Genomic DNA, 23,388 nt, shown 5'->3' with positions numbered 1-23,388 from the left:
ATTCTAATCACTTCCATTTGTATCAAACGTTTCATTACAAAATACCCCCCTGGCCATTCTACCCCAGTAGCCCCAATATAAAGTAGATTTAGTGAAGAAATAAAAAATTGCATTATTGACTGAACTTTCGGGGGGAACTTCAGATAGGCCTGGGTGGAATTTAACCAGGACACAGGCTTTAATGCATTCTCTGACAGTTCCAGGGGATCTTTAATGTTTAAGAAGCCAGAATATCTGTTTAACATCTCATCCAAAGGACCTGCAGGTTCCGTTGTGATTATAACAGTGCCACCTACTGGTCTACTACCAGCACTGCCAGCAGCAGCTTCACTTCTTATAGGGGTCCACCATCTCAGTGCTGACAGGCCCAGTCTTGCTTTTGAATTCTGATTAAAGCAGTCTACAAGGCGGCAACTTCGCTGTTGCTATTAGCAACTACCTTTGCTTCTTGTTTGCTAATTAAGAGGCAATTGAGGACCCTGGAACTGAATTGACCAGACAACCTTTTTTAACTTGTCTCATTTTCCTGAGAAATGTACTCTAAGGCCTTCCAATGGTTTCTTCACTTCAATAAACATGAAGAGTTAAGAGATGTTAATTACAGATGAGAAAGATCACCTCTCACAGTAAACTCCTGGTCTAACTGGAACAAGAAGAAGTCCCCTGTTTGTGAATGTAATTCTATGCTTCCTAAACGCCTTTTTGAATATTTTAGTAACAGATTCGATTCTAAGAAGAAATAAGAAAAAAAGGTAGTAAGAGAAACCATTAATGCGTAACGTCACAGACTTTTGTATCAAAAATAAAATTTTATAATACAAAACAATATATATAATACAATATTTATAATACAAAACAAGACAAATAGTTCAAAAGTGTTTAAAGTAGAAGTGTTGTGGGTTGAGATACATTCTGTTTGTTTTTTCCTACAGCCAAACATGTGCATCCCAAAAGATCTAACAAAAGATCTATAAAAAAGTAAAATTAAATTATTTTAGCCCATCTGTTTAACCATCTCAATCTCATTTTTGCAGAATCATGATAAAAAATGTTTTAAAGTCCTATTGTAACAAAATACAAAAACACCCAAATAGTTATTTCTCAATAACTTAGTCAATACAAAGGCTGGGGAATTTTTTTCATCAACACCAGAAGAACAAATTCCGTTCTTTATCGGATGTTTTCTAACACAGAAAAATCAGAAAAAAACTCCCACTTTGCCATGAGAATTTCCACCTACATTATTGGTAGATATGTTTCCTTTTACAGAAAATGGAGATTAGTCTGTTAATGGAGCTGTTAAGGGGCATTTTGCCTTAGTTTATGAGTGTACCTTTTGTGTATACTATCTGCTAACCATGACTTTGAATATTCTGATGGAGACAAAGTGTGGGATGGAACATCATATTGAGCGGTATGGTGCCACCGTGGTTAGCATTGCTGCCTTGAAGCACTGAGGCCTTGAGTTCAATTGCTGGGGTGCTGTCTGCGTGGAGTTTGTATGTTCTCACCTGTTTGCATGGGTTTCCTCTGGGTGTTCCTTTTTCCGTACACAGTCCAAAGACATACAGGGATGTTAACTGACTTCTCACACCAGGGAAAACTGGTCCTGGTGTGAGTGTGTGCGTGTGTGTGTCTGTGTGTGCCCTGTGATTGACCGTTGTCCTGCCTGCTTTGCACCTGTTGCTTGTTGGGATAGGCTCTAGATCCCAAAGCAAAAATATTAGTTTTGTCTTTCTTGATCAGATACTTTTGAAGAGCACTGTATGAATCCCTAATGCTTTGAAACCAAGTTTTAGGTTTCAGAAGCCCCACTTTTTAGATTTTTTTACTTATTAAACACAGAAGAAGCCTCATGTGGAAACATTTGTCAAGGACGTCTTTTTTAAAAAGAAATCAGCTTGATTTGCTTGCATGACCAGGTGCAACAGTGTCAATCTTGCCAAAATAAAGTCTCTGTCCAGTCTGAACGAAAGACCAGCCTTTGTGTGGGTTGTGCTAGTTTTGTTTGAACAAAACAAAATGTGAAATTCCTGAAACCTAAGTGAATCATCCACAATAAAAGAAAAAAAAAATGCTGGAAGGTAAAAAGCTATTGAATATCACACACCGAAGCCATGATATATTTGTAACTTAACAAAGCACTTCTGAAATGAAAGTCCACTTAAAAGAGAAAGATGAAACTGTTCAATGAAAAGAGGCTTGCCATTTCTTTTGACTGGTTTTATATCATATAAAACGGGTTGTGTGACACATTCTATGCCTTTGATTTTAACATTCTTTGTTTTCTTCTCCTTCCAAGAGGAAAAGCTCACAATTATTAATACATGAGAGTAATTCATTGCAGGATATTCAGTTCTGTTTCCCTAACAAGCTCATACATACTGTATGTTCAAGGAAGATATTTCTTTTTAGCAGAGAGTATAGTTGCAGTTCACTGTTTTCCAGGCACTGGCTCTAAGGGTGTAGCTGAATTGAGGAACTGTGTGCATTGTCTCCGTTAACTCAATACTAAATGGCGCACAATAACATATTATTTTTGATTGACACTGGGCATTACTGGGCACAGCCAGGGAAATTTTGTAGAACATCTGTCATTTTGAAGTACTGGACCAGTGCCAATATGCTGAGAGCACGTGATGGAAAAGACAAAATTATTGTTCACCATGCAAACCCGAAAAAGCCATAAAAAACGTTTGGCCCAAAAGCAAGTTGGCAAATTTGTTTGGAGCTCACCAAATGCCAGATATAGATTAGGAGTATTGTCCTTCTATGAACTGAACCAGAGTTTCAATTAGATATGACACTATTGCTTCAAATCATGCAAGAAAATGTCTGCTCCTTATTGTGCGACAGACGAGATCATTGAAAATAATTCACAGATTCACAGCGTATAACTGAAAGGTTCCAAGGGCTAAATCACAAAAGAAGTGCCAAAATGTAATTTTTCAATTGAGGCCCTTCAACTGGAAGTGAAATGCCATATTTGTGCAACACTGTTAACCGGCCTTAATTCTCTAACTCAAGAAAGAAATGTTGTGACCTGAAGCCACAGTAGGAGTGACACATCTTACAAAAGTAGCTTTTGTGAGACTGAATTGAAAGTGAATGGTAGGACAATTTAAAAGGTGACAGTTGACCTTGTGTTTTAAATGCTTATGTTCCTTGAATTCACAGACAATTTTTTTCCCTGGGGGTTATGTAGCTGTACGGCCGAGGTTAACTGCTGTAATGCTCCTGACTAGTCCACCAGGGCAAAGGTTGTTTGCCTTAGGCTAGGATACCCCAAATACAACTGCCAAGATGACAGGTTAAATAAAAGGGCCTCAGACTGACAGTAAATAATGAATGATGAGATTCCTCTCACCCTACCTCAAGGAATTCAGATGATCGATGTGAATGACAAAAATGTGTCAAATTGAATTCAGGCATCATGTGTGATCATTCAACAGTGATTGACTGTTTTGGAGAAGTGGTATCTTTCTTTCCCATAGAATATGGGCTGTAAATAATTAAGACTCATTTACAAGTACCTCCAGAAAAACCCACTACAAAAATTGATCATAACAGTGGGATAATAGCCACAGCCATTAATACACGTGGAAGAAGTATGAAATTGACAATGGTGAGGCCAAAAATGGGTGATAAAGATTTGCTGTCACCTCCATATAAAAAGCATTACAACGTTTCGCAAAACATTTAATTTGACTGCAATATGTTATGTTATAGTAAAACACTAGAGGGCAGCTTTTGGAAATTAATCCTTATTCATAATATTTTGTGCCTAACAATATTATTTAATATCTAATATTATACACCTACATATATACATTAAATGTTTTTCTTAAAATTGGTTTTATATATGGTTTACAGTCAAACTGTTTTGCATTTTTATACAATTTTATCCAAACCTTTAACATTTATAGCTGGTCAGATGGTCTTTACCATTACCGGCAATTACATCTAATTTGCAAAGATTAGATTTGTATTTTAAAATGATAGTTCATTGTTTTCGATTTGTACATCTTTGGCTTACTATACTTGTAGGTATTACACTAACAAAACTAGTGATATTTTCTGACTATGATCATATGTAATTTTTTCATCAAAATAAACTCCAAAGTCAGAAAAGCAGCAGACAGTAAATTTGAAGACACAAAACATGTAATGGCAAAACATTACAAATCCCAAAACCTTAAGAATAATAATTCTTAGCATTTAAGGTACGTACAGTCAAAAGGCCAGCGTTAGGCCTAATATCAAACCATATGAATAAGCTGGTAACAAAATCGTTTTTCGCAATAGGAGTATTCCAGATAAAGCACCTGTAAGGGTGAATATCCTGTACCTGAACTTGACAAGCTCCGAGGTATTTAAAAAGTAATGTGTTTACATTTACAGTATCACTGCTAGTCATCTTATTGACTATTCAAGTTTATTAATATTCGATTGGATAACTGTCCACTGTCCACCCCAAATACAAACCTGACGTGTTTACGAAGTAATTGCAATGAGCTGTATCAATTTCAAGTCAATTTAAGTTTCATGACGAGCGCGCTGTTACGTTCACGATATCGAAATATGGGACAGATTATCAGTTACAAGGTGGTCGTTTAGTTTCTAGTAAACTTGGTAAAACTTCGCTTTGGTCTGAAAAGGTAACCACATCTAAGGGGGTAACGAGAAATCCTGTGAATCATGAATTACAGGAATGTTCCTTTAAGCTAAGAAAATACGAAGCGACTGGGGCGGAGCCGAAATCCCCCTGTCACTCTTTGAATATTACTTACATATCTGGAGGCAAAACTCAAGTGAATGTGCGGCATGGTAGTATATGGTAGATGAAATGAGAGACATAGCAGTATCTCCTCCTCTGCACCTGGCGTTTTTGGAAAGCCTGTTACCTCAAATAAGAAAATGTGCTAGCTTGTAGTTTTCGGGAAATTCGGATAGTGGGGTTGTCAAAGATTGGATCTGTCTTCATTATTATTAGAGTGGATGAAATTGGCGAGAAGGTCAGTTGGTCTGAAGAAACGAGTTCGCTTTCTCCCGCTGGTAAAAAAAAAAAACTTGCCTCCACATGTCACAATAAAAAAGCAAAGTAAAATTTCGGTCCTCATGCGAACGCATGTAAGTCTTGGTGTTTTTTAGGAAAAACGAATTGCTGGTCTCCCGTGCTTCTCAAAAGCCCTGCGATGAAGCGTTGGACTTCAATTTCACTGATTGCACTTTTTGGATTATATTCTCTCGCTTCAGGTTGGTATTTTAATAATTTCTCTTGATTACTCTTGCGCAGTTGAAATAACCGTAGCATGAAACTTATTTTCCACGCCATTTAAAACATGCGCGATAACACAGACGTAGAGGTTCACAACAAAGATATGCTCGTCGTCACCAGACAATGGAACAGCCTTCGGATGTGAAGCTAACCCGGAATGATCAAACTGCGAGTTTTGTGGACTTTGTAAAATCATCATAATCTAAACTTCACAGCTTTTCATTGTCGAACAATAACTGCATGGAAAAATCTCGAAACGGTTTCTGTGTTGGGTACTGATTTGCCGTCAGCTAAGTGATTGTTTACAGTTATCATCACAAATGTGACTGTGTTATAACATGAATAAACAAGTTAGCCCCTTTGTTGGTATGTGATGAAGCGCATTTTACCCTGCGCTTTGAGTTTAAAGCATCCTTCAGTGTACCAGAGTCAGAAGTGTCATGGCACGCAGGATTGCACGGATGTCAATATCCGGAGGCTGTCTGGGTGTATTTTCATCCCTCTTGGAATGAATACTTCTGTCTGCATAATCCATAAGTCCGTCGTAGAGTGGTTCACTTTGAAGTTCATATTATTATGACATGCTGTAAGTGTTTTTCTCTAACATATTTAGTAGCCAACTGCATTCAGTGCCTATAAAAGTGCACATTAAAAGTTTTTATGTCCAATTGCTTACTTTTGACAAATGTTCTGGATCCGTGAATCAACGCTAATGTTACACATTTAAAAAAAAACATTACATTGAAAACATCCTTCTATACAATAGCGTTGAAACCTACACGATACCAATTGAACTAATTTAAAAAATAAGAACATTTGAAGATATTTATGGCAATGAGAGTACAAATCAGTATGACAGAGAATGAAAGAATTCGAAATCGTAACACTTCAGTACCGATGAAGGTGAAAGGGAGATCCGATGGTAAAGATCAACAATGCTGTTATGGCCTGGGTTTATTCCCTTGTGTTCCCCGTGATCAGCACGCTCTCTTTTCGCCCTTCAAGGTCTGGGCGGCGCGGGTTCGAGAGTGCCCGACAGGTGTGACAGCCGTGCTTGCAATCCCAGGATGGGGAACCTGGCCCTGGGTCGGCGGCTGCTCACGCAGTCGGTGTGCGGCTCCAACTCCACCGAGCTCTTCTGCTCCTTCTCCGAGACCGCCGACGGCTCGTGCCGCCCGCCCAAGTGCGGCAAATGCAGCGTGGCGCAGCCCCAGCACTCCCACCTGTCGGGGGCCATGGCCGACTCCTCCTTCCGCTCCCCCGGCACCTGGTGGCAGTCTGCCGGGGGAGCGCTGCAGGAGACCGTCCAGCTGGACCTGGAGACGGAGTTCTACTTCACGCACCTCATCCTGGTGTTCAGGTCTCCCCGGCCGGCGGCCATGCTGCTGGAGAGGTCGCAGGACCACGGCAGGACGTGGACGCCTTACAAATACTTCGCTACCAACTGCACAGAGACCTTCGGCTTGAAGGACGACACCGAAGTAGAAGGAGCCCAGTGCACTTCTAAATACTCGGGGCCCTACCCCTGTACCCGTGGAGAGGTAATTCGAACTTCATAGCTGTATTTTTTTCTTGATGATCAGTTTAATAACCCATTTGCTTCTGCCAATTTCCTTTAAAAAGTTATTTCAGTGATACTGATTATGAGTCTCATCCAAAAGTTCAGATATCAGCATCAGTTATGGTTCAGATGTCAGTTCTGGAGAGCCATTGTGACCCCACAAAAACAGCGGCATTTGAAAAGCTGGGAGAAGTTGGTAAACTGGCCCATTTAAGACAATAGTAGGGTGACTAAGTATGAGGAGCCGAGCTTTAAAATGAACCAGTCTTTCAGTGGTTTCCAGCCCTGGAGTCCTGGAGCAGCACTGTCTTCTGGTTTCTGTTCCAGAAAGTGCAGACCTATCAATTTCAGTTTTGTATTTGGGACATATTTGTGCATTACATTCCAGCTCTTAAAAGATCCGATAGTAATTTGTAATTGGTAACAGCCCTGTAGTGATTTCTGGGATTCAGAGCTGGTGTAATGTAAATGTAACCATCTAGACCTCTGCAGAAGAGAAAAAAAGCTGATGTTGGAGGGTTTGATTATGTCATTCCTACTGGTGTCTGTTCCTCAATAATAATAATAATAATAATAATAATAATAATAATAATAATAATAAAAGCTTAATGTAATATATCACCTTTAAAGCTGGCTGCTCAAAGCACATTACAGAACAACAACAAAAAATGCACAATATGCACACAGTGAAACTACAAATTGGGAGGAGATAGTAGATGGGGCTACGGAAGACGACAGGGGCAGAGGTATATTGCAGAACCAGTTAAGTAAAGGCTCTTTTAAAGACGGAGGCTGTGAGTCTAGATATGAAAGAGCTTAGGGAAGGTTACTCTCTGAAATGCTTAGGGATAAAGTTCCAGAGCCTTGAGGCATAACAGGAGAAGGCCCTGTCACCCATAGTAGACAGGGTCGGGGGACAGATGCTGTAGGAGACCAGAATCAGAAGAGCGAAGGTTGCGAGGTGGGGAGAAGGACGATCGTAGCTCAGGTACTGGATCAGCTAGTTGGAATTTTTTAGTCAGAAACAACAGCTGAGGAGAGTGCACGTGAAGTTCTGATGTTGTTGAAGACAGTACCCTTGAAAGAGGGTATTCGTGACACCAAAGACTAACTGAAGGGACACGTTACATGTATAAACTAGCAAGTAGATGTAGAGCTCAGCTGGAGTGAAAACTAACAGACAGCGTTCCTCCGGGACCAAAATGGGAATCGCAGGACTAGGTGCTCACATGGGGTTTACTCCTGCTGTCTGTTGTAGGTGCTCACAAGGGGTTTACTCCTGGTGTCTGTTGTAGGTGCTCACACAGGGTTTACTCCTGGTGTCTGTTATAGGTCAGGGTTCTGCCAAACAGGACTGGGAACAAAGTAACGGGCTGAGTTTGATTTTCATCTCACTGAAAAGATTATTTTTTTTTTTAGTGGCAGCTGTGTTACATAAAAGCTCTCAGCAAGGAGAGAACTAACCACCTGCAGCAGCTATTGCTCTCTAAGAGCCCTTATTTCACAGTTGGGCATGAGTATGAAAGGTCTCCTTCAAGTCATTACTGGGGGTCTCTTGCAGTGTAACTGCAACCAGAAATAGCAGCGAGTTTGATAAGTGGTTCTCAAGTGGGTAGGGTAAAGGAAACCTCCTTTAGGAATTATTATTTGCATATCTTAATCTAATGCAGGTATTTGGTTTTAAAGCAGTACAAGAAACAGGCTGAGGTTCAAGCATAACTGGCTCTTAAATACAACCTCGGGTAAAATAAAGCTGATTTGCATCCTTTAATATAATACGTATACGCTGAGTATCAGAAGTGTCACATCACAAAATTGTGTTCTGTTGATTTTTGCTGATATTTTTTGGTGGCGTATTTACTGATTATGGTTTTCTCTTGCTGCCATCAGGGGTCACAGGTGTTTTACAAAGCTCCTCAGTGACTTCACCTGGCTACTACTTAAGTTACATGTTGTGTACAGTGTCACAAAACCTGGTTTCCTGACAGATTCACTATACAATCTCAATAACCCAGTATTCTACTCCGTTGAAGTAAAGTGATCGACTACACATGGTACTCTAGATAAATCTGTATAGAACAGTGTTGGTCAAAATTAATTGAAAAGAAGTTCATTTTTTGTACCACAATGTGAACTGTCCTTATGACCATTAACAGTATCGCTAAAATTGCAGTTTATTTTTTGGAAAACGTGATTTATGTTTTGATTCTCTGCATTAATATACATACGGTAGTTGGTGGGTCATTATATATACATATTGTTTTGTACACACAAACCTATGAGGAATCTCAAAAGACAAGCATCCACATGTCATGTGATGCTACAGTACATCAGAAATTAGCCTCCTGAGATGCAGTCATATTATATCTTTTCTAGAAAGACTTTAAACTGTTATTTGGAATCAGGTATCAGCTGAGATCCATTTTATTTCTAAAGTTTCAGGTATGATCTTGGCCATGTCCTCCATGAGCAGCTTTGGAAATGTGCTAATTTTTGGCACTTTTCACATTTCAAATTTGAGATCTGATTAAGAAATTTTAAATGAAAATATAATGATTTGCTTTTAAACGTTTGGCACAGTCTGTGTCCAACTCAGCAAATAAGCATGACCAACATTTAACTGTACCACAGAACTACTGAACTTTAAGCAGCAGTTTCACAGGCACTAATTAGCACTAATCTCAGACTGCCTAATGTCTGGGCAAATAAATCCAGGCCTGCTGTAAATTACTGTGAAACCAGTCCTCAATGGTAGGTCAAAAATGAGGGCTCAGAAATCTAGTACACCAAAGACTGATAGTGTATATCCATGCATTACGTCTTCGAGCCTCTTTTCTTAATATGATAGATAGTTGCACAAAAGAAGTGACACAGATGTCTTACAGCCCTGTGGTTGTAACATACCACCACTTGAACAATGTGCATTCCTGACACACTGGCTCTTAAATATAACTACAAATAGCATAAGAGCTGATCTGCTCTTTGAAATAATTAACCCTGGTATTCATTCCAAAAGACCAAATCCTGTCTACCACTTTAACTATGTACCAACTTAACTACTTTACTGCCAGAGGAAAGGATTATTTTTTCAATTCTCTTTTGTCACGTCTGTTAGCTGTGCCCTAGGAAGATGCATTATCTTCCTCACCTTGACAAGTTTTCTCACCAGGCAAGCACTTTCTGTAATTTGGTAGCACTTTTAATGGACCACAAATTCTATTCCGGCAAATCATTAATAACATGCCTTTTTTCTTGAGCTTGTAGTGATTAACTATTGTGTCTTGAATAGTACAGTGGGGAATCAGATAAGCTTAAGCCATGATGGATAGAAACAAGAAAGAGCGATGTTGCTTCAAGCAAAATAGGTAGCAGGTATTCTCAGATTTTTGTGGAAACATTAAAACATGTCATCTCTTGTGCTGAAAGCTAAATATGCTGTGAAGAAATCTGAGTGAACATAGACCAAAATAAGCTCTACAAAATTATTTTAAATAACAACGACAGAAAATTGTTCAAATACTGAGCAAATGCATAGCTGATTGGATTTCAGGGGCATACCTGAAACATTTTTATCATTGTAATAGTAACGTGCAGCTAGCTGTGAAGTGACCACAGTTAATTTCTGTCCACTTTCTCTCCAAACACCATTTTTATGTACTTTATATCCAAAAATGTCTACATTATTTGTGCATAATTGTCTTACCATTAATAGATTTGAACTTTAATGGGCTAAACAGGATTAATGGTTGTGAACGATATTGAGGAGTTCATATATATAACGTATATACTTAATATATATATATATGTTATTTGACTTAAACTACCCATGTTAAAACTGCAGAACATACCTTTTTATCCATTCATATTCAAATTCAGTTGTAGGGCCTTCTGATCGGCTTTCTTAAATGTTTTGTGGAGTTGTTACTAAAACAAAAGGCAAATCATTCATAACATTGAAAATTTCCCAATATTCAAAAATATCATCATCTTTATTTGAGATTAGACCTCCTTTCTGAATTTGTTTGAAATGTTGCTGGCTTATATAGGATGGACTTATAAGTACTCTGAATTTATTTAATTTTTCTATAGTTTTATAGAATATTTTTGCCACTATAATTTACCTTACTGGTGTTAAAATAAAGGCATGTGATCATACTAAGAAGAAATGTGTTAACATTAGCAGTACCCTGCTTATTATACCATTAACTTTAGTAAACAAAAATACATTAACATAATTATATGTTATTGTTATAGTATTATATGTTATAAAGATATATTAACATATAATTATACTTTAATGTATCTTTATCTAAAGTTATTTGCACAGACTTCAGTTAAAGGACATATTTGACAAGACAGTATTTAACAAATGGATTCACTCTTCGCTAAATTGCCCTGAATTCAAAGAGTTAATAGTTTCTGTCTATTGAAAAAACTTTAGACCAATGTATTTTTATGCTACAATGTTTTCTATGTAAAGAATTAACAATAGTAATTTTAATAACTTTATTATTTAACTTATTTCCCCTAGTTCATGCTCCCTTCAATGTCTTGAATTTTGCTTACTTTTTGTATATGTCGGTTTCACAGTAATCCAGAATCATTCAATTGAAAACAGGGTGGTTGGAGTAGTGGTGTTTGATCAACTTTGTGTAGACTGATAGAAAAAGTCCTGTAAAATGTGTGTGATTTATAAGCGAGAAAGATGTAAAATGTAGATGTACTATATGAAGAACTTGGTTACCTTTCCATACCCTGCAAATGAAGCCCACAAGGGATTGAACCTGTTAGTCTTTCTTGAAATATCCTAGCAAACAAGTTTAAAATGTTATGATTATCACCGTAAAAAATCTCTTCCCTATGATTTTTGCCAAAGGGTTTCTTTTCCTCCTTGCTTTAAAGAAACACAGGAGGCTGCATTGGATGTCTTCTCACGTGACACCTTTAGGTATAAGCTTCTGTAAAAGCAAAGGTTTCACAGATGGATTGGAAAAGCAGTTTTGAGTTTTATGCTGCGTTTGTAATGGTTATAAAACTCAGACACTTCATAAGTCACCATGCTGGCTTAATGCTTTTATCACCAATGAAGTCGTGTAGGGCTAAATCTCTCGGCAGCTTTTGTCCTCTGATTTTCTCAAGTATCTCAGATTCCATGGCCTATTTGTTATATACCCTTAATTGCAGAACACAATGCTATGACCTCATAACCTTTTCCACTGCCTAGAAAATGAATAACAGTTCTGTCTGCCTGCCTGTGCAGGCAAGGCAAGTAAACTGTTGATAATCAAATGTTATTCTTTGGATCCTTTTGGGTTTCATTTCCCTGTGGGTTTTTTAACTTACAATTATTACTTCCTAATTGATCTGGACTGACTTTGGTTGGATTAGTGGTTTTGGTAGCTTTATAATGTTTGTCTTCTCGTTGCCAAAAGGATGTGATAGAAATAAAGTTCAGGAGCTTTTGTATGTGGCAGAAAACAGAAGAAGAACCGATGCTTATGTCAAACTTCAAATACTGGTGTTAAATCAAGGGTTGTGGAGGAGGTCAAACCCTAATCTCTCCCTCTTCTGCTCATCACTTTGTAAATGCTTACTCTCTTACACACTTGCTTACTCTCTTGCACACAGTAGGTCATTTTTAGAAGGAAGCTTGCTTTATAATGGTGTTAATGACTGATACAATCTGAATGATTTCATTTTGGTGAGATTCTAGTTGTCCAAACTGCAACAGAAATGGAAGTGCAAAGTCCTGAAGTGTAGAGATATGTGCTTGCAGTGTGGATTTACAGGTGCTGCTCATTGATGAAGCCCCCCATGGACCACAGCTACATGTGTGCCTTGGGACCAATATAGCTTGCCCAGCTCCGGTGTATCGGTGTCACCTGTCTTGACCTGCATACATCGGTCGTGTCCTGTTTTATGTTGTGCTGAACACAAGACGTGTGTTTCAAGACGGGCTCACGACTGTTACGATATTTTAAAAGACACCCATAGTGAAGGTAAAAATGTTTACAGTGCACAGTTATTGAAATACTGATCAATAACATAAATAAAAAGATGCACCCCAACGGTTAACTGAAAGCTCTTTAATCTACGGATTTTGGTATTATGGAGCATCAGGTAAAATGTATGGATATTAATAATATATTTTAAAGGACATAATAAAGCTATTTAATAATAATATAATAAAAATAATAATTGCTTACACTTATATAGTGCTTTTCTGGACATTCCAATCAAAGCGCCTTACAGGTAATGGGGACTCTCCTTTACCATCACCAATGTGCAGCCCCACCTGGATGATGCGACGGGAGCCATAGTGCGCCAGAACACTCATCACGCATCAGCTATCAGTGTGAAGGAGAGCAGAGTAATGAAGCCAATTCATAGATGGGGATTATAAAGAGGCCATGATTGGTAAGGGCCAATGGGAAATTTGGCCAGGACGCCGGGGTTACATCCCTACTCTTTTAATGACCACAGAGAGTCAGGACCTCGGTTTTACGTCTCATCCGAAGGACGGCGCCTGTTTACAGTATAGTGTTTCTGTTATAAATTAGTATCTGCAGTAATAATTAAAAAAAAACATTTGTGTCCTTGGGGCCAAATGACCCTGCACAGCAATACTCGCTGACGGCGCCCTCCTCCCCACCGTCTCCCCGCAGGTGATCTTCCGAGCGCTGCCCCCGTGGCACACCCTGAACCCCTACAGCGCCGAGGCGCAGGAGCAGCTGAAGGTGACTAACATCCGGGTGCAGCTTCTGAAGCGCCAGCCGTGCCCCTGCCAGGACAAACACCCGGACGTGAAGCCCCAGCACCTGGCGCACTACGCCATCTACGACTTCATCGTGAAGGGCAGCTGCTTCTGCAACGGCCACGCAGACCACTGTGTGCCCGCAGAGGGACACCAGCCAGTCAGGGAGAGGACGCAGCATGTGGTGAGCGGAACCAAGGAAAAACCTTGTCGTCTCTTTAGTGCCTATTTACAAACGAGGAGGGGGCCTTCACCAGCCCCTTGTAGCAAGGCGGTTGTTATGACAGTGGCATCAAAGACCACCCTGCCTCTAAACCGCCACTCGCTGTGATTTTGCTGGCTGAGCCCACCCTACGCTCGGCAGCACTCGGCAAACTATGTTGTGTTGACGGGAGAATTTCTGATCGCGGTAGCGATCACCTGGATCTCAGCACACCCGGATCCCCACCCGTGCTCAGGCCAGTGCCTTGACTGGTTGAACCGACTCACTTTCTTCTGCCCCTTCGCAATTTGTGACTGCTGTGTATTTAAACAACCCGGCCTACTGCCACTGCCAACGAATGGCACTCCGGCACAATATCATTTCTCCACTGTTCATTTGTCAGGCATAGTTAATGGCTCAGCCTGGACTCGAAGTGCTTTTCTCTGTACTACATGACCCAGTCTGCCCCGATCCTTCTGAAATGGGTCTTTTTCTGGTAGAGCCCTTTGTCCACAGTGGCTTTTCAGTTATAAGTGAACAGTATCACCATAGAGTTAATAATATATACCTGTATTCTGTGATAAGAACTTAAGGACGGTTATAAACGAGATAAGGCTATCTGGCCCATTTAATATTTGGTTGTTAATTGATCCTATGATGTCATCCAGCCATTTCTCAAAAGAAACCAGGGTATCAGGTTCAACAACATGATTGGCTTGCTTGTTCCATTCTCCCGCATCTCTCTAGGTAAACATGTTCCTCCTGCTCTAGGTTTTCCACTGTGTAGCCTCACTTCACCTGATTTTACATGTGTGGAAGGATTTCATATTCCAAGCTAATAGGTGCACTGCTGAGGATTCCAAATCGACAAATCAGCAAGTTGTTCGTTCAGTTTTGCACGGTGCTTCAGGTTGTAGTGTGCTGTTTGTAGGTCTGTGAAGTGAAATGTATGGTCCTGTAGTAAATTCACTTCTACTTCGCTTTGAAATAGATGTTCATTTCCAGTGTTTGAGAGTCATTTTCTTGCTAATTTAGTGTATCCTAAATGACAACACTATTTTAACTACATATGATGATTAATTAAAAATCACTTACAAATCTGATTTTGAGACATAACAAATTGGGAAAATGGGGTAAAAGGCAAGCAGGTCAAAAAAAGTAGGCAATTCATTGGCAAAACTAACAGACCCCGGTGGCTTTAGTTCAGTGAAATCAATATTATTATGGTGAAATGCAAGATATCCCCACATAAATGTAGCTTACAACTTAATTACCAGTAATTAAAAAAAAGAGATATTTTAACTTTTCCCCTGCTCTGCACCTAACTGTTCTACTATACAGCATTCCTACTACTACTTGAACTGGAACCCATGTTTCTTTGCTGTTTGTAAACCTCCCAGAATTAATATATAATCTGCTAAAGGCCAGTACCGAGCAGGAGCTTCATAGACAGGAGAGATGAGGTGTAATTTGCCACATACTGTCCATGGTGACTAATTCTTTGGTGAGAAAGTGTGTTTTACCAATACAAGTTTAACACCTAGTATGTATAGTATGGGCCCTTTTAGTCAGTTTATTGAGTAATAATTGGTCTTTAGTCTGTACACTGACTGTTAGTTCACCTTTGGAGTGTCTTAAATGTCATTTTCAGTTTGTTTTGAACGATTGTCCCTCTGGGTATCTGTTGTTCCGTGGGGAAAGGTATGAAATTCAGCAATTGTGTGTTCCCAATCCCCTTCATGAGCCTTGCCCATCTCTGCAAAAGGTGGAGGGCTGCCCTTCTTGACCTGACATTTCGATACTTATTAACCTTTCCCCTCCCATATTTCCCTGGTGAACCACATCAGCACGCTGCTGTGTACAGACAATGTGCATTTCTGCCTGAATGGGTTCAGGCACGGCTCTGAAGAGTGCCCCCGTCGTGCTGCGTATGTTTTAGGGTTAAGTGACTTCTTAATCCGTCTAACATTTCACGTGCCTTTAGCAGTTACAGCCTTCCACCTGCCTCTGTCTGCTTCTATGGGTTTCTCTTGTCATTTTTGTAAAAAGAGGTTTACGCAGCTGTTGGTGCAGATAAACCGTTTTAAAATGAAAGAAAAACTGCAAAGTGCTGTCTGTATTTCACTTTCAATAATGGGGGGGGGAGGTCATTCCAGGATGAGAGGGGAAAAAGCAGCAGCTAAAAAGTGTTAGCAGATTGCCTGCGTATTTGTCATTTCAGTAAGGTCCTGGTTGGTGGTTGGTGGTAGCTCCGCTGCCTTATAGCAGTGGGTTCTGTTCTGTTCTCAGTCATATATATGGAGCTTGCATCTTCTCCGAATTTTTGTGGGCTGCTCGGGTTTCCTCCCACCTCTTAGAGACACGCAGGCTAGAGTTTGCTCCTTAATCCGCATCATGTGTGGTGTGGTATGCCATTTCCCAGATAGGTATGACATGTGTCCTCACCGACGCCCCCTCCCCCAGATTTAGAAGGCACAGTGACCTTTTCTTTTCATGCTGTCTGTCTTGGGACTCGTCAGTCGTCACTGGGGTGAGCCCGGCGCCAGCGTGTGGAGGGCACAAGCCCCGTACTCGTGCTCCTCCAGCAAGGACGTTGTTGATCTGCTAGACGTATGCGCTTACTGCAGGCTGTGTGTACCGGAAAAGCAGTGATGACCAGAGGAATAATGCATCTCTTGCAAAGCTCACCGCAAGCTCACCTGTACCCATCCCGTCCCAGGGAGTCCCTGCTTGTCGGCCTGCTTGGTTCAAGCCCCCACACCTCCAACAGCTCTTTGGCTGATCCTGGTCACCGTTATCCAATGATGACACAGCCCATGTCGGCACATCTGGGCTCAACCTGTGCTCTGACTGAGCACCTTGACCCCAGATAGCTCTAATGTAAGCCTTCTGTTTAAACTTTGTCTGGTCGGTTTGTCTGTCTGTCCCAATAGGTCAGCAAGTTTGCTGAATTTTTATGTTATATGAACTGAAAATCTCCCCAGCTTCTGCTGCTTATGTGATGGTTGTATGCAGGACCAAGTGCTTACATTCATACTGTACGTGACTGTCTCAGTCCATTTGCTTTTTACCAGAGGCTGTATTGTATTTATTTTCCTTTAGCTTCCTGGAGACATTCTTTGCCTCACTTTCATCTGAATTAAGACAAGTACCCCTGACTTTATTTTCCTGCTGGATTGATACTGGACTCTGGTTTGAATTGTCTTAATTTCAATCCTAAATTTAACCTACTCAAGTCCAGAATATCTGCAGAATATAAGCAGAGATCTGCCCGTTTCTAGAGATTTGATATGCCATGTTAGGATAAACACCCTCCTAATGTGTACATGTTGGAGAAAAAAACATGGCACATTGACAGAAACCATATCCAAAAATAACCAGGATGATAAACCACTGACATTTTCAGCTGACCGCTGACAAAGAGAAGTGTTTTTTTTTTGTTTGATCTATTATTCTTATTAACGTATTCAATTTAACTCACTTCAATTCAGAATACTTTATTCATCCCAATGGGTGTAATTGGTTTTTTAGATGGTTTTATCCACAGCAACTTACTTTCATATCCATTTATTGAAATTGTTTTAATGAAGATACCAGGTTGGTAAATAACAAGCTTTTCTCCATCAGAAATTCACAGGGCCCCACCTGGCATTTAATCCCACAACCCTCTAGTTTTGTGTTCAGAGTCCTAGCCACTACTCCTCGATGAATGTCATCCTCATGGTGTTTGATTCCAGAAATAAAAAGAAATACGAGTTGTTTGCAGTCAACGACAAAGACAGCGTTATGTCTTTGGCAAGCCTAAAGAGAAGCTGCGCTTTCAGACAAGAAGTATTAGGGATTAGAGAACAAAGAGTTAGTCTTGGGCATATAAATGATTTGTGCATGGATACCCCATGGATGGTATCAGATAGGTACTTGAATGATTCCTGCAAACGTAAAAATGATGCTCTGCTAACTGTGCTGCTTTGTCTTTAATCATATTTAAGTGAGAGGCTATGAAGGTTTTTAATTTATATGAAGTGAGCAGAAAGAGTGGCTAACCTAATCTTGTAAATACAGCAAGAGACCACTGGTCTCCAGTTGATCAGATAAAGAACAAATTCAGAATTTAAACTTGTTAATGAAGTGTACTGGCAGTTAAATAATGTGTTGCATGAGCAATTCAAAGAAAGAACATTTATTATTATTCAGCACTGATAACATGACTTCAATCTTTAATTGATAGTCTCAGTCAGTCACATTTTGGATTAAAATTTGGAACACATTGGAATTAAAAGCCTTACAAACCTTGGTTGTATTTCTGGTAGTTTTTCTTTTTCAAATCTTTCCTATTTAAAGAAATAGGACCTGAAATGGAGAGCATTTTTTTGAAAGACTGGACAGGGAACATGTAACAATGCTTAAATTAAGTTCACCTAGTGTGCCATGTGACAAAACCAGTCCATGTGCGTTAATTGTATTGTAGCCACTGCCGATATGCCTTAGAAAAATATATCTGTATGTGGATTTATATATGACTCACTCCTAAATTGTGATGTGGAAGATGTTATAGAAAGTGGTTCTGCCCTGTGCAGTCTATGTTTTTCACCACAGGATTGTAGAATCTGCATAACCCAAACAACGATAACAAGAAGGGGATCGTCTGAAAGATTAAAACTTTGTAAACACTGAAGATTGAGGCGTGCTCTGGAAATGTTTTCCATTGAATAAGTGCAAGATTGATTTGTGTTGAAAGCAGGCTTTTGTTGTCTAAAATGTTTTCTAGACATAATCTTTACCCATGATGCATTTCCTTGCTTTTTAGCTTCAGTTTTGCCAAGATTTGCTTTAGGTTTCTATAATTCTTAACTCATTTACTCCACTGCTCGAAATATGACTCATTTTCTTTTGTGCAAGCCTTCCTCTTCCTCTGTTCTTTTAGGTGACTTATTGCATTTACTTCTAAGGCTTATTTTCCTTTGCTCCAGCTTTATCTTCTTAAACCATACTAAAAAGCTATGAGCTCATGCACACAATAAGGAGTTGTTCCTTACTCACAAGTGCTTTGAGATGGTTGCTCTGTAAAACAAATCAGCAGTCATGTGTAAATATATATTGTGGAGGGAAAATGACTACAATAATAACATTAATAATTTTGCAATTTTGAGCTTTTGGAAGCAGTCATTTGAAAGCAGCTCTTTGTTGAAGAACTAGTCATCCGCATTCCCAGGCTGAAGAAGACCTAATTTAGAACTTCCTCTTTCTTTAAGGCCAATGTGTGTGACCCCAAAACAGTGCCGAGCATAATCTTTTGTCTAGACTGAAACCCGTCACCCGTTTGTCCATCGCTGAAGACTAGAGCCACTGTCTGATTGCAAAAGCAAGGGAAGAGCAGAGAAACTGAACCAGCTGTTTTGGCTAATCTTCTCCTACCAACTTGTAAATGTGTTTTGTGATTAATGTAGGTGCTGTGGACAGTAACAGCTGGATCTCTGCCAGCCACTGCCTCTGAGTTCTTAATGGCTTGTTTCATCACTCATACATGTTGTTTTGTTTATGTAATTTAATGATAATGTGGTAGCAATTAGGACTTGATTCCTATCAGTAGGTTTCTGTTGGCTCTGATATTTTTTATACGGTTTCTAGTCTTTAATATCTCTTTCCTAGTGCATGATGCATGTTCTTTAAATACAGTATACACCAGTATTACCTGTTACACCGTAGAAAGACACTGTAAATTTTTTTTCAGTGATTTGGAATGAGACTGTCCTGAACTACAGCCACTCATCTGGGACTTAGAAGCTGAAGGTCTTGTTTTCCCTGGTTCCAAATTTAGAAAGATTTCTTTGCACTTATCCACACCAGCTATAAGTAACTGAACTTGAGAGAGCTTCTCAGGGTTACTTTGTTAAAAATACTCCCAGAGCCTTCTGCTTTCCTAACGTTCGATTTGTGGAATGTTCTTTCAATGCTGTTGTGTCTCTCTGGGTTTCCTCAAGGTTTAAGGGCTGGTTACTATGGGTTTTGAAGACATGTCTTTTTAATACTCAGAAAGTGTTAACAAATATTTGCACGAAGGGATTTACTGTGTTGAGAGCTTAACTGTAGTTTACAGAGGTCAGCGAATAATTCTTTAATCATGTTGTGTAAGCACAGTGCGTTGATCCTGGGAACACCGTGGAAGTAAGCTGAAATGGAACGGCTTATTTTACAGTAGTGACAGAAAGCAAATGCATTCACTTTGTACACTTTAAAATCAAAAAACCTTTCGTGGAGCATGTTTTTATGGGCATGTTGATATCTTTGAACTGGTTTTGCTTTCCATGTCTGTAAAATATTTAACCACACGCAGTAAGAAACCTCGCCAGCGTTTCTTTATCAAACCAACCCTGTTGCCCGTTGTCCACCAGGTTCATGGAAAGTGCATTTGCAAACACAATACAGCAGGTGATCACTGTGAGCGCTGCGCCCCTCTGTACAATGACCAGCCCTGGCTGCCTGCTGATGGACTGACTGGGGCTCCACATGAATGTAAAAGTAAGTAACGTGTTGACTTACTGGACATGCCTCTGTATGCATCCATAATTAAAGTATGTTTCATTCTATTTGTATTAAGTAAAACACCAGTATCTGCATTAAGTAAAAGAGCATCTAGGCACCCTTTACTGCTCATTACCTGATGTGTTTAAACACCAGTCTTTGCTTAACTTCTAACTTAGCTCATAAAAATTCAGAGAAAGCCTTTTACTCACACTCATAACTCAGGTACTGTGGGATCTAGAGAGAATCACTTTGCAAGTTTTTCCACTTTAGTATGTTATTTGAATCTGTTCTGATCTTTCTTCTGTGCACTGGGATTTCTTAAGTACAATAGATTGATATTTTCTGTCATTCTGAAGTTGAAAAATGCTCTTACTTAGTAATGATTATTTCTATTATATTGGGTTTATTAATACTGATTTCCCAAGAGTTTTAGAAACTCTGTTTCAAAAAGAGTTTAAAAGAGCCAATCTTTATGCACACTTATTATTTTTTACTGTATGATGTGAAGAAGAATTGGGGAATTAAAAAGAATAATATCATTGGTACTAACATGTCTAAATGGTGAACTGTTTGTCACCAATGATGATTGTCCTGTTAGATCTCTGGAATGTTTTTGAGGGGTTTTTGTAAGGCATGGGTGCTGTTTCAGATCTCTCAGCTGCTTCTCTAGCTCATATGGAGAGAAACACCTTGAAACTGAAACACAAATATGATGTGCTCGGTTTTGTAAGCCTGAAACCCTTGGTAAAGGCAGTAATCTATCGAATCATCTCAAAAAGCTTCAGCGAAACTGACCACAATTTCTAATTTGTGTTGCCACATGTTTCTCACTGTTAAAATGTGTTTCACGAGGAATGACAGCAGCCGAAAGGTTGGGAGAAATTAGAATAGTTTATTGGGATGTGAAGACTTGGCTTAACCCGCTTGGCTGAGGGCCAACCTCCCGGCCGTTGGACGGGGAGGATAGGACCCCCATGCGACCAATTGGGCAGCTGCAAAGGTGGAGAGGGGGTGGAGGAGGGATGCAGGAACCGAATGAGGAAGAAGAGAGGGTGACGTTTGGTATATATGGAGAACGGTCGCTTACGTCAGAATTAGTGGGAATTGTAGCAGCTGTGTCGAATGAGCTCAGCTGCCTTCATTCCTCCCAAACTTTCATTAAAAACTCCATATACTTCTGAGGTACACTGGTTTGTTATTGCACTCATTGTACAGAAAAGTACATTCATAATTTGTGTTTGATCTATGGTGCACATGAGTAAAAAATGTACATGCTTTATCGCTTAATCAGGTGGTAAAGAGATCAAGTAGAACTTAAATCATAAGTTCTTAAATAAGTACTTAAATCATAGCAGCAGTCAGACCCTTGTTCTAAACATTGCTTGTCTGAAGCTTTACAGTGTGAATAGATAAAATACATTTCTAGGTTGTATGACGCATTATGTCAAAAGTAGTGTTTGCACAAGACTGGTTATATGTCTTTATTAGTGATAAGCTCACACCCTTACAAGGAAAATAACATCACTTTGGTTAAATTAAAAATGTAAAAATCATTCCTGGGATTCTTTGTTTTTGATTTTTACTTTCCCGTTAGCAGTAAGTCATTAAAGCTGTCATCTACCATAATTATGCTGTCTCCATTTCATGTCATTAACATGCCACCATATTAAACACTCTACATACAAAGGAATAGGTAATAGGTTTATTCCGTGCTGAAAAGAGAAGAAAGAAAACGCAACATTTTGGCTGTGGAGCCTTCTTCAGGTGTGAGCTTAACTGAAACGTTGTGTTTTCTTTCTTCTCTTTTCAGCATGGAATAAACCTATTACTTGTTCCTTTGCTGCCTACGCATGCTGACGCAGCTACCCAACTGAACTAATCTACATACATTATGCATTATCTAATTATTACGATGGCCTAGTCTCTCGTTTTAACATTTTGTGTGGTGCCTGTCCGAATAAAAGATTCGGGCGACAAACTGGTTTCAAAAAATAAATTGGCAAAAGCAATTAAAAATGGACAAACCTGTTGGAAATTAGGCGCCGGCCTATGGATCTCTTTTTCTGCATGTCCGAAAGGGATATGCAAGCCGTGGAGCGAGAATAATCGGACCTGACGACAGTTAATAGCTTTCTGTTCCGCTTACCCTAATTACACGGGGCCTATAAACCTATAAGCTCGGAATCTGCAAGAAGGCAGCAAGATAAAAGGTGGAAAGGAAGAGGCCTAATTATTTCTGCTTTGTCGGTCCGGCATACTGACTGGCTTTGTCTCCCACTCCCCCCCCCCCTCCCCATTTGATGTAGAGTGCAAGTGTCACGGCCACTCGGACAGCTGTCACTTTGACTGGGGTGCGTGGCTAGCCTCGGGACAGCGCAGCGGAGGGGTGTGCGACCACTGCCGGCACAACACCGAGGGCCGGAACTGCCAGCTCTGCAAGAGCGGCTTCTACAGAGACCCACACCGGCCCTCCTCCGCCCCTGACTCCTGCACCCGTAAGAGCCGCTTGACCCCGCAGTCCGGCCTTTTTCCTGGTGACTGGCACCGGCGTGGAAGTAGGCCTGTCGTGTTTAAAAAAAAAATTCATAATCATCAGCTTACACTTATATAGCGCTTTTCTGGACACTCCACTCCCAAAGGGAGGTATATTCAACTCCTGCACCAGCCCTGCAACAGCCATATCACCCTGCAGCTCATAACCGGCAGCCCCACTGAAGCTCAGCAGGTGTGAGCCTGGTCAGTACCTGGATGGGAGACGTCCTGGGAAAGCTAAGGTTGCTGCTGGAAGAGGTGTTAGTGGGGCCAGTAGGGGGCGCTCAACCTGCGGTCTGTGTGGGTCCTAATGCCCCAGTATAGTGACAGGGACACTGTACTGTAAAAAGGCATCCTTTGGATGAGATGTAAAACCGAGGTCCTGACTCTCTGTGGTCATTAAAAATCCCTGGGCATTTCTCAATAAGAGTAGGGGTATACTCTGGTGTCCTGGCCAAATTTCCCATTGGCCTTTACCAATCATGGCCTCCTCATAATCCCCCTCTATGAGTTTCCTTCATCACTGTGTTCTCCTC

At 40.1% G+C, this 23,388-nt stretch overlaps 1 protein-coding gene across 3 annotated transcripts in view; it reads left to right on the top strand.

Annotated features, from left to right (window-relative positions):
* The first annotated feature begins 4,640 nt into the window (after positions 1-4,640).
* ntn4 (netrin 4) overlaps positions 4,641-23,388 on the top strand; it is a 33,291-nt gene continuing 14,543 nt past the window's right edge. Inside the window, exons 1-6 of one of the 3 annotated variants that reach the window (XM_088645272.1) lie at positions 4,641-5,055; positions 5,152-5,256; positions 6,284-6,819; positions 13,505-13,777; positions 20,188-20,314; positions 22,627-22,815. In XM_088645272.1, coding sequence (XP_088501398.1) covers positions 5,196-5,256; positions 6,284-6,819; positions 13,505-13,777; positions 20,188-20,314; positions 22,627-22,815 — 1,186 coding nt within the window. In that variant the 5' untranslated portion in view covers positions 4,641-5,055; positions 5,152-5,195. Of the gene's footprint in view, positions 5,257-6,283; positions 6,820-13,504; positions 13,778-20,187; positions 20,315-22,626; positions 22,816-23,388 lie in introns of all 3 variants that reach the window. The other 2 variants (XM_088645270.1, XM_088645269.1) reach the window with 2 other exon arrangements.

This window comes from Lepisosteus platostomus, chromosome 9 (genome assembly GCF_059453375.1).
Source record: "Lepisosteus platostomus isolate fLepPlt1 chromosome 9, fLepPlt1.hap1, whole genome shotgun sequence".
Classification (NCBI taxonomy): domain Eukaryota; kingdom Metazoa; phylum Chordata; class Actinopteri; order Semionotiformes; family Lepisosteidae; genus Lepisosteus; species Lepisosteus platostomus.
This window is presented reverse-complemented; position numbering and strand designations above follow the sequence as displayed.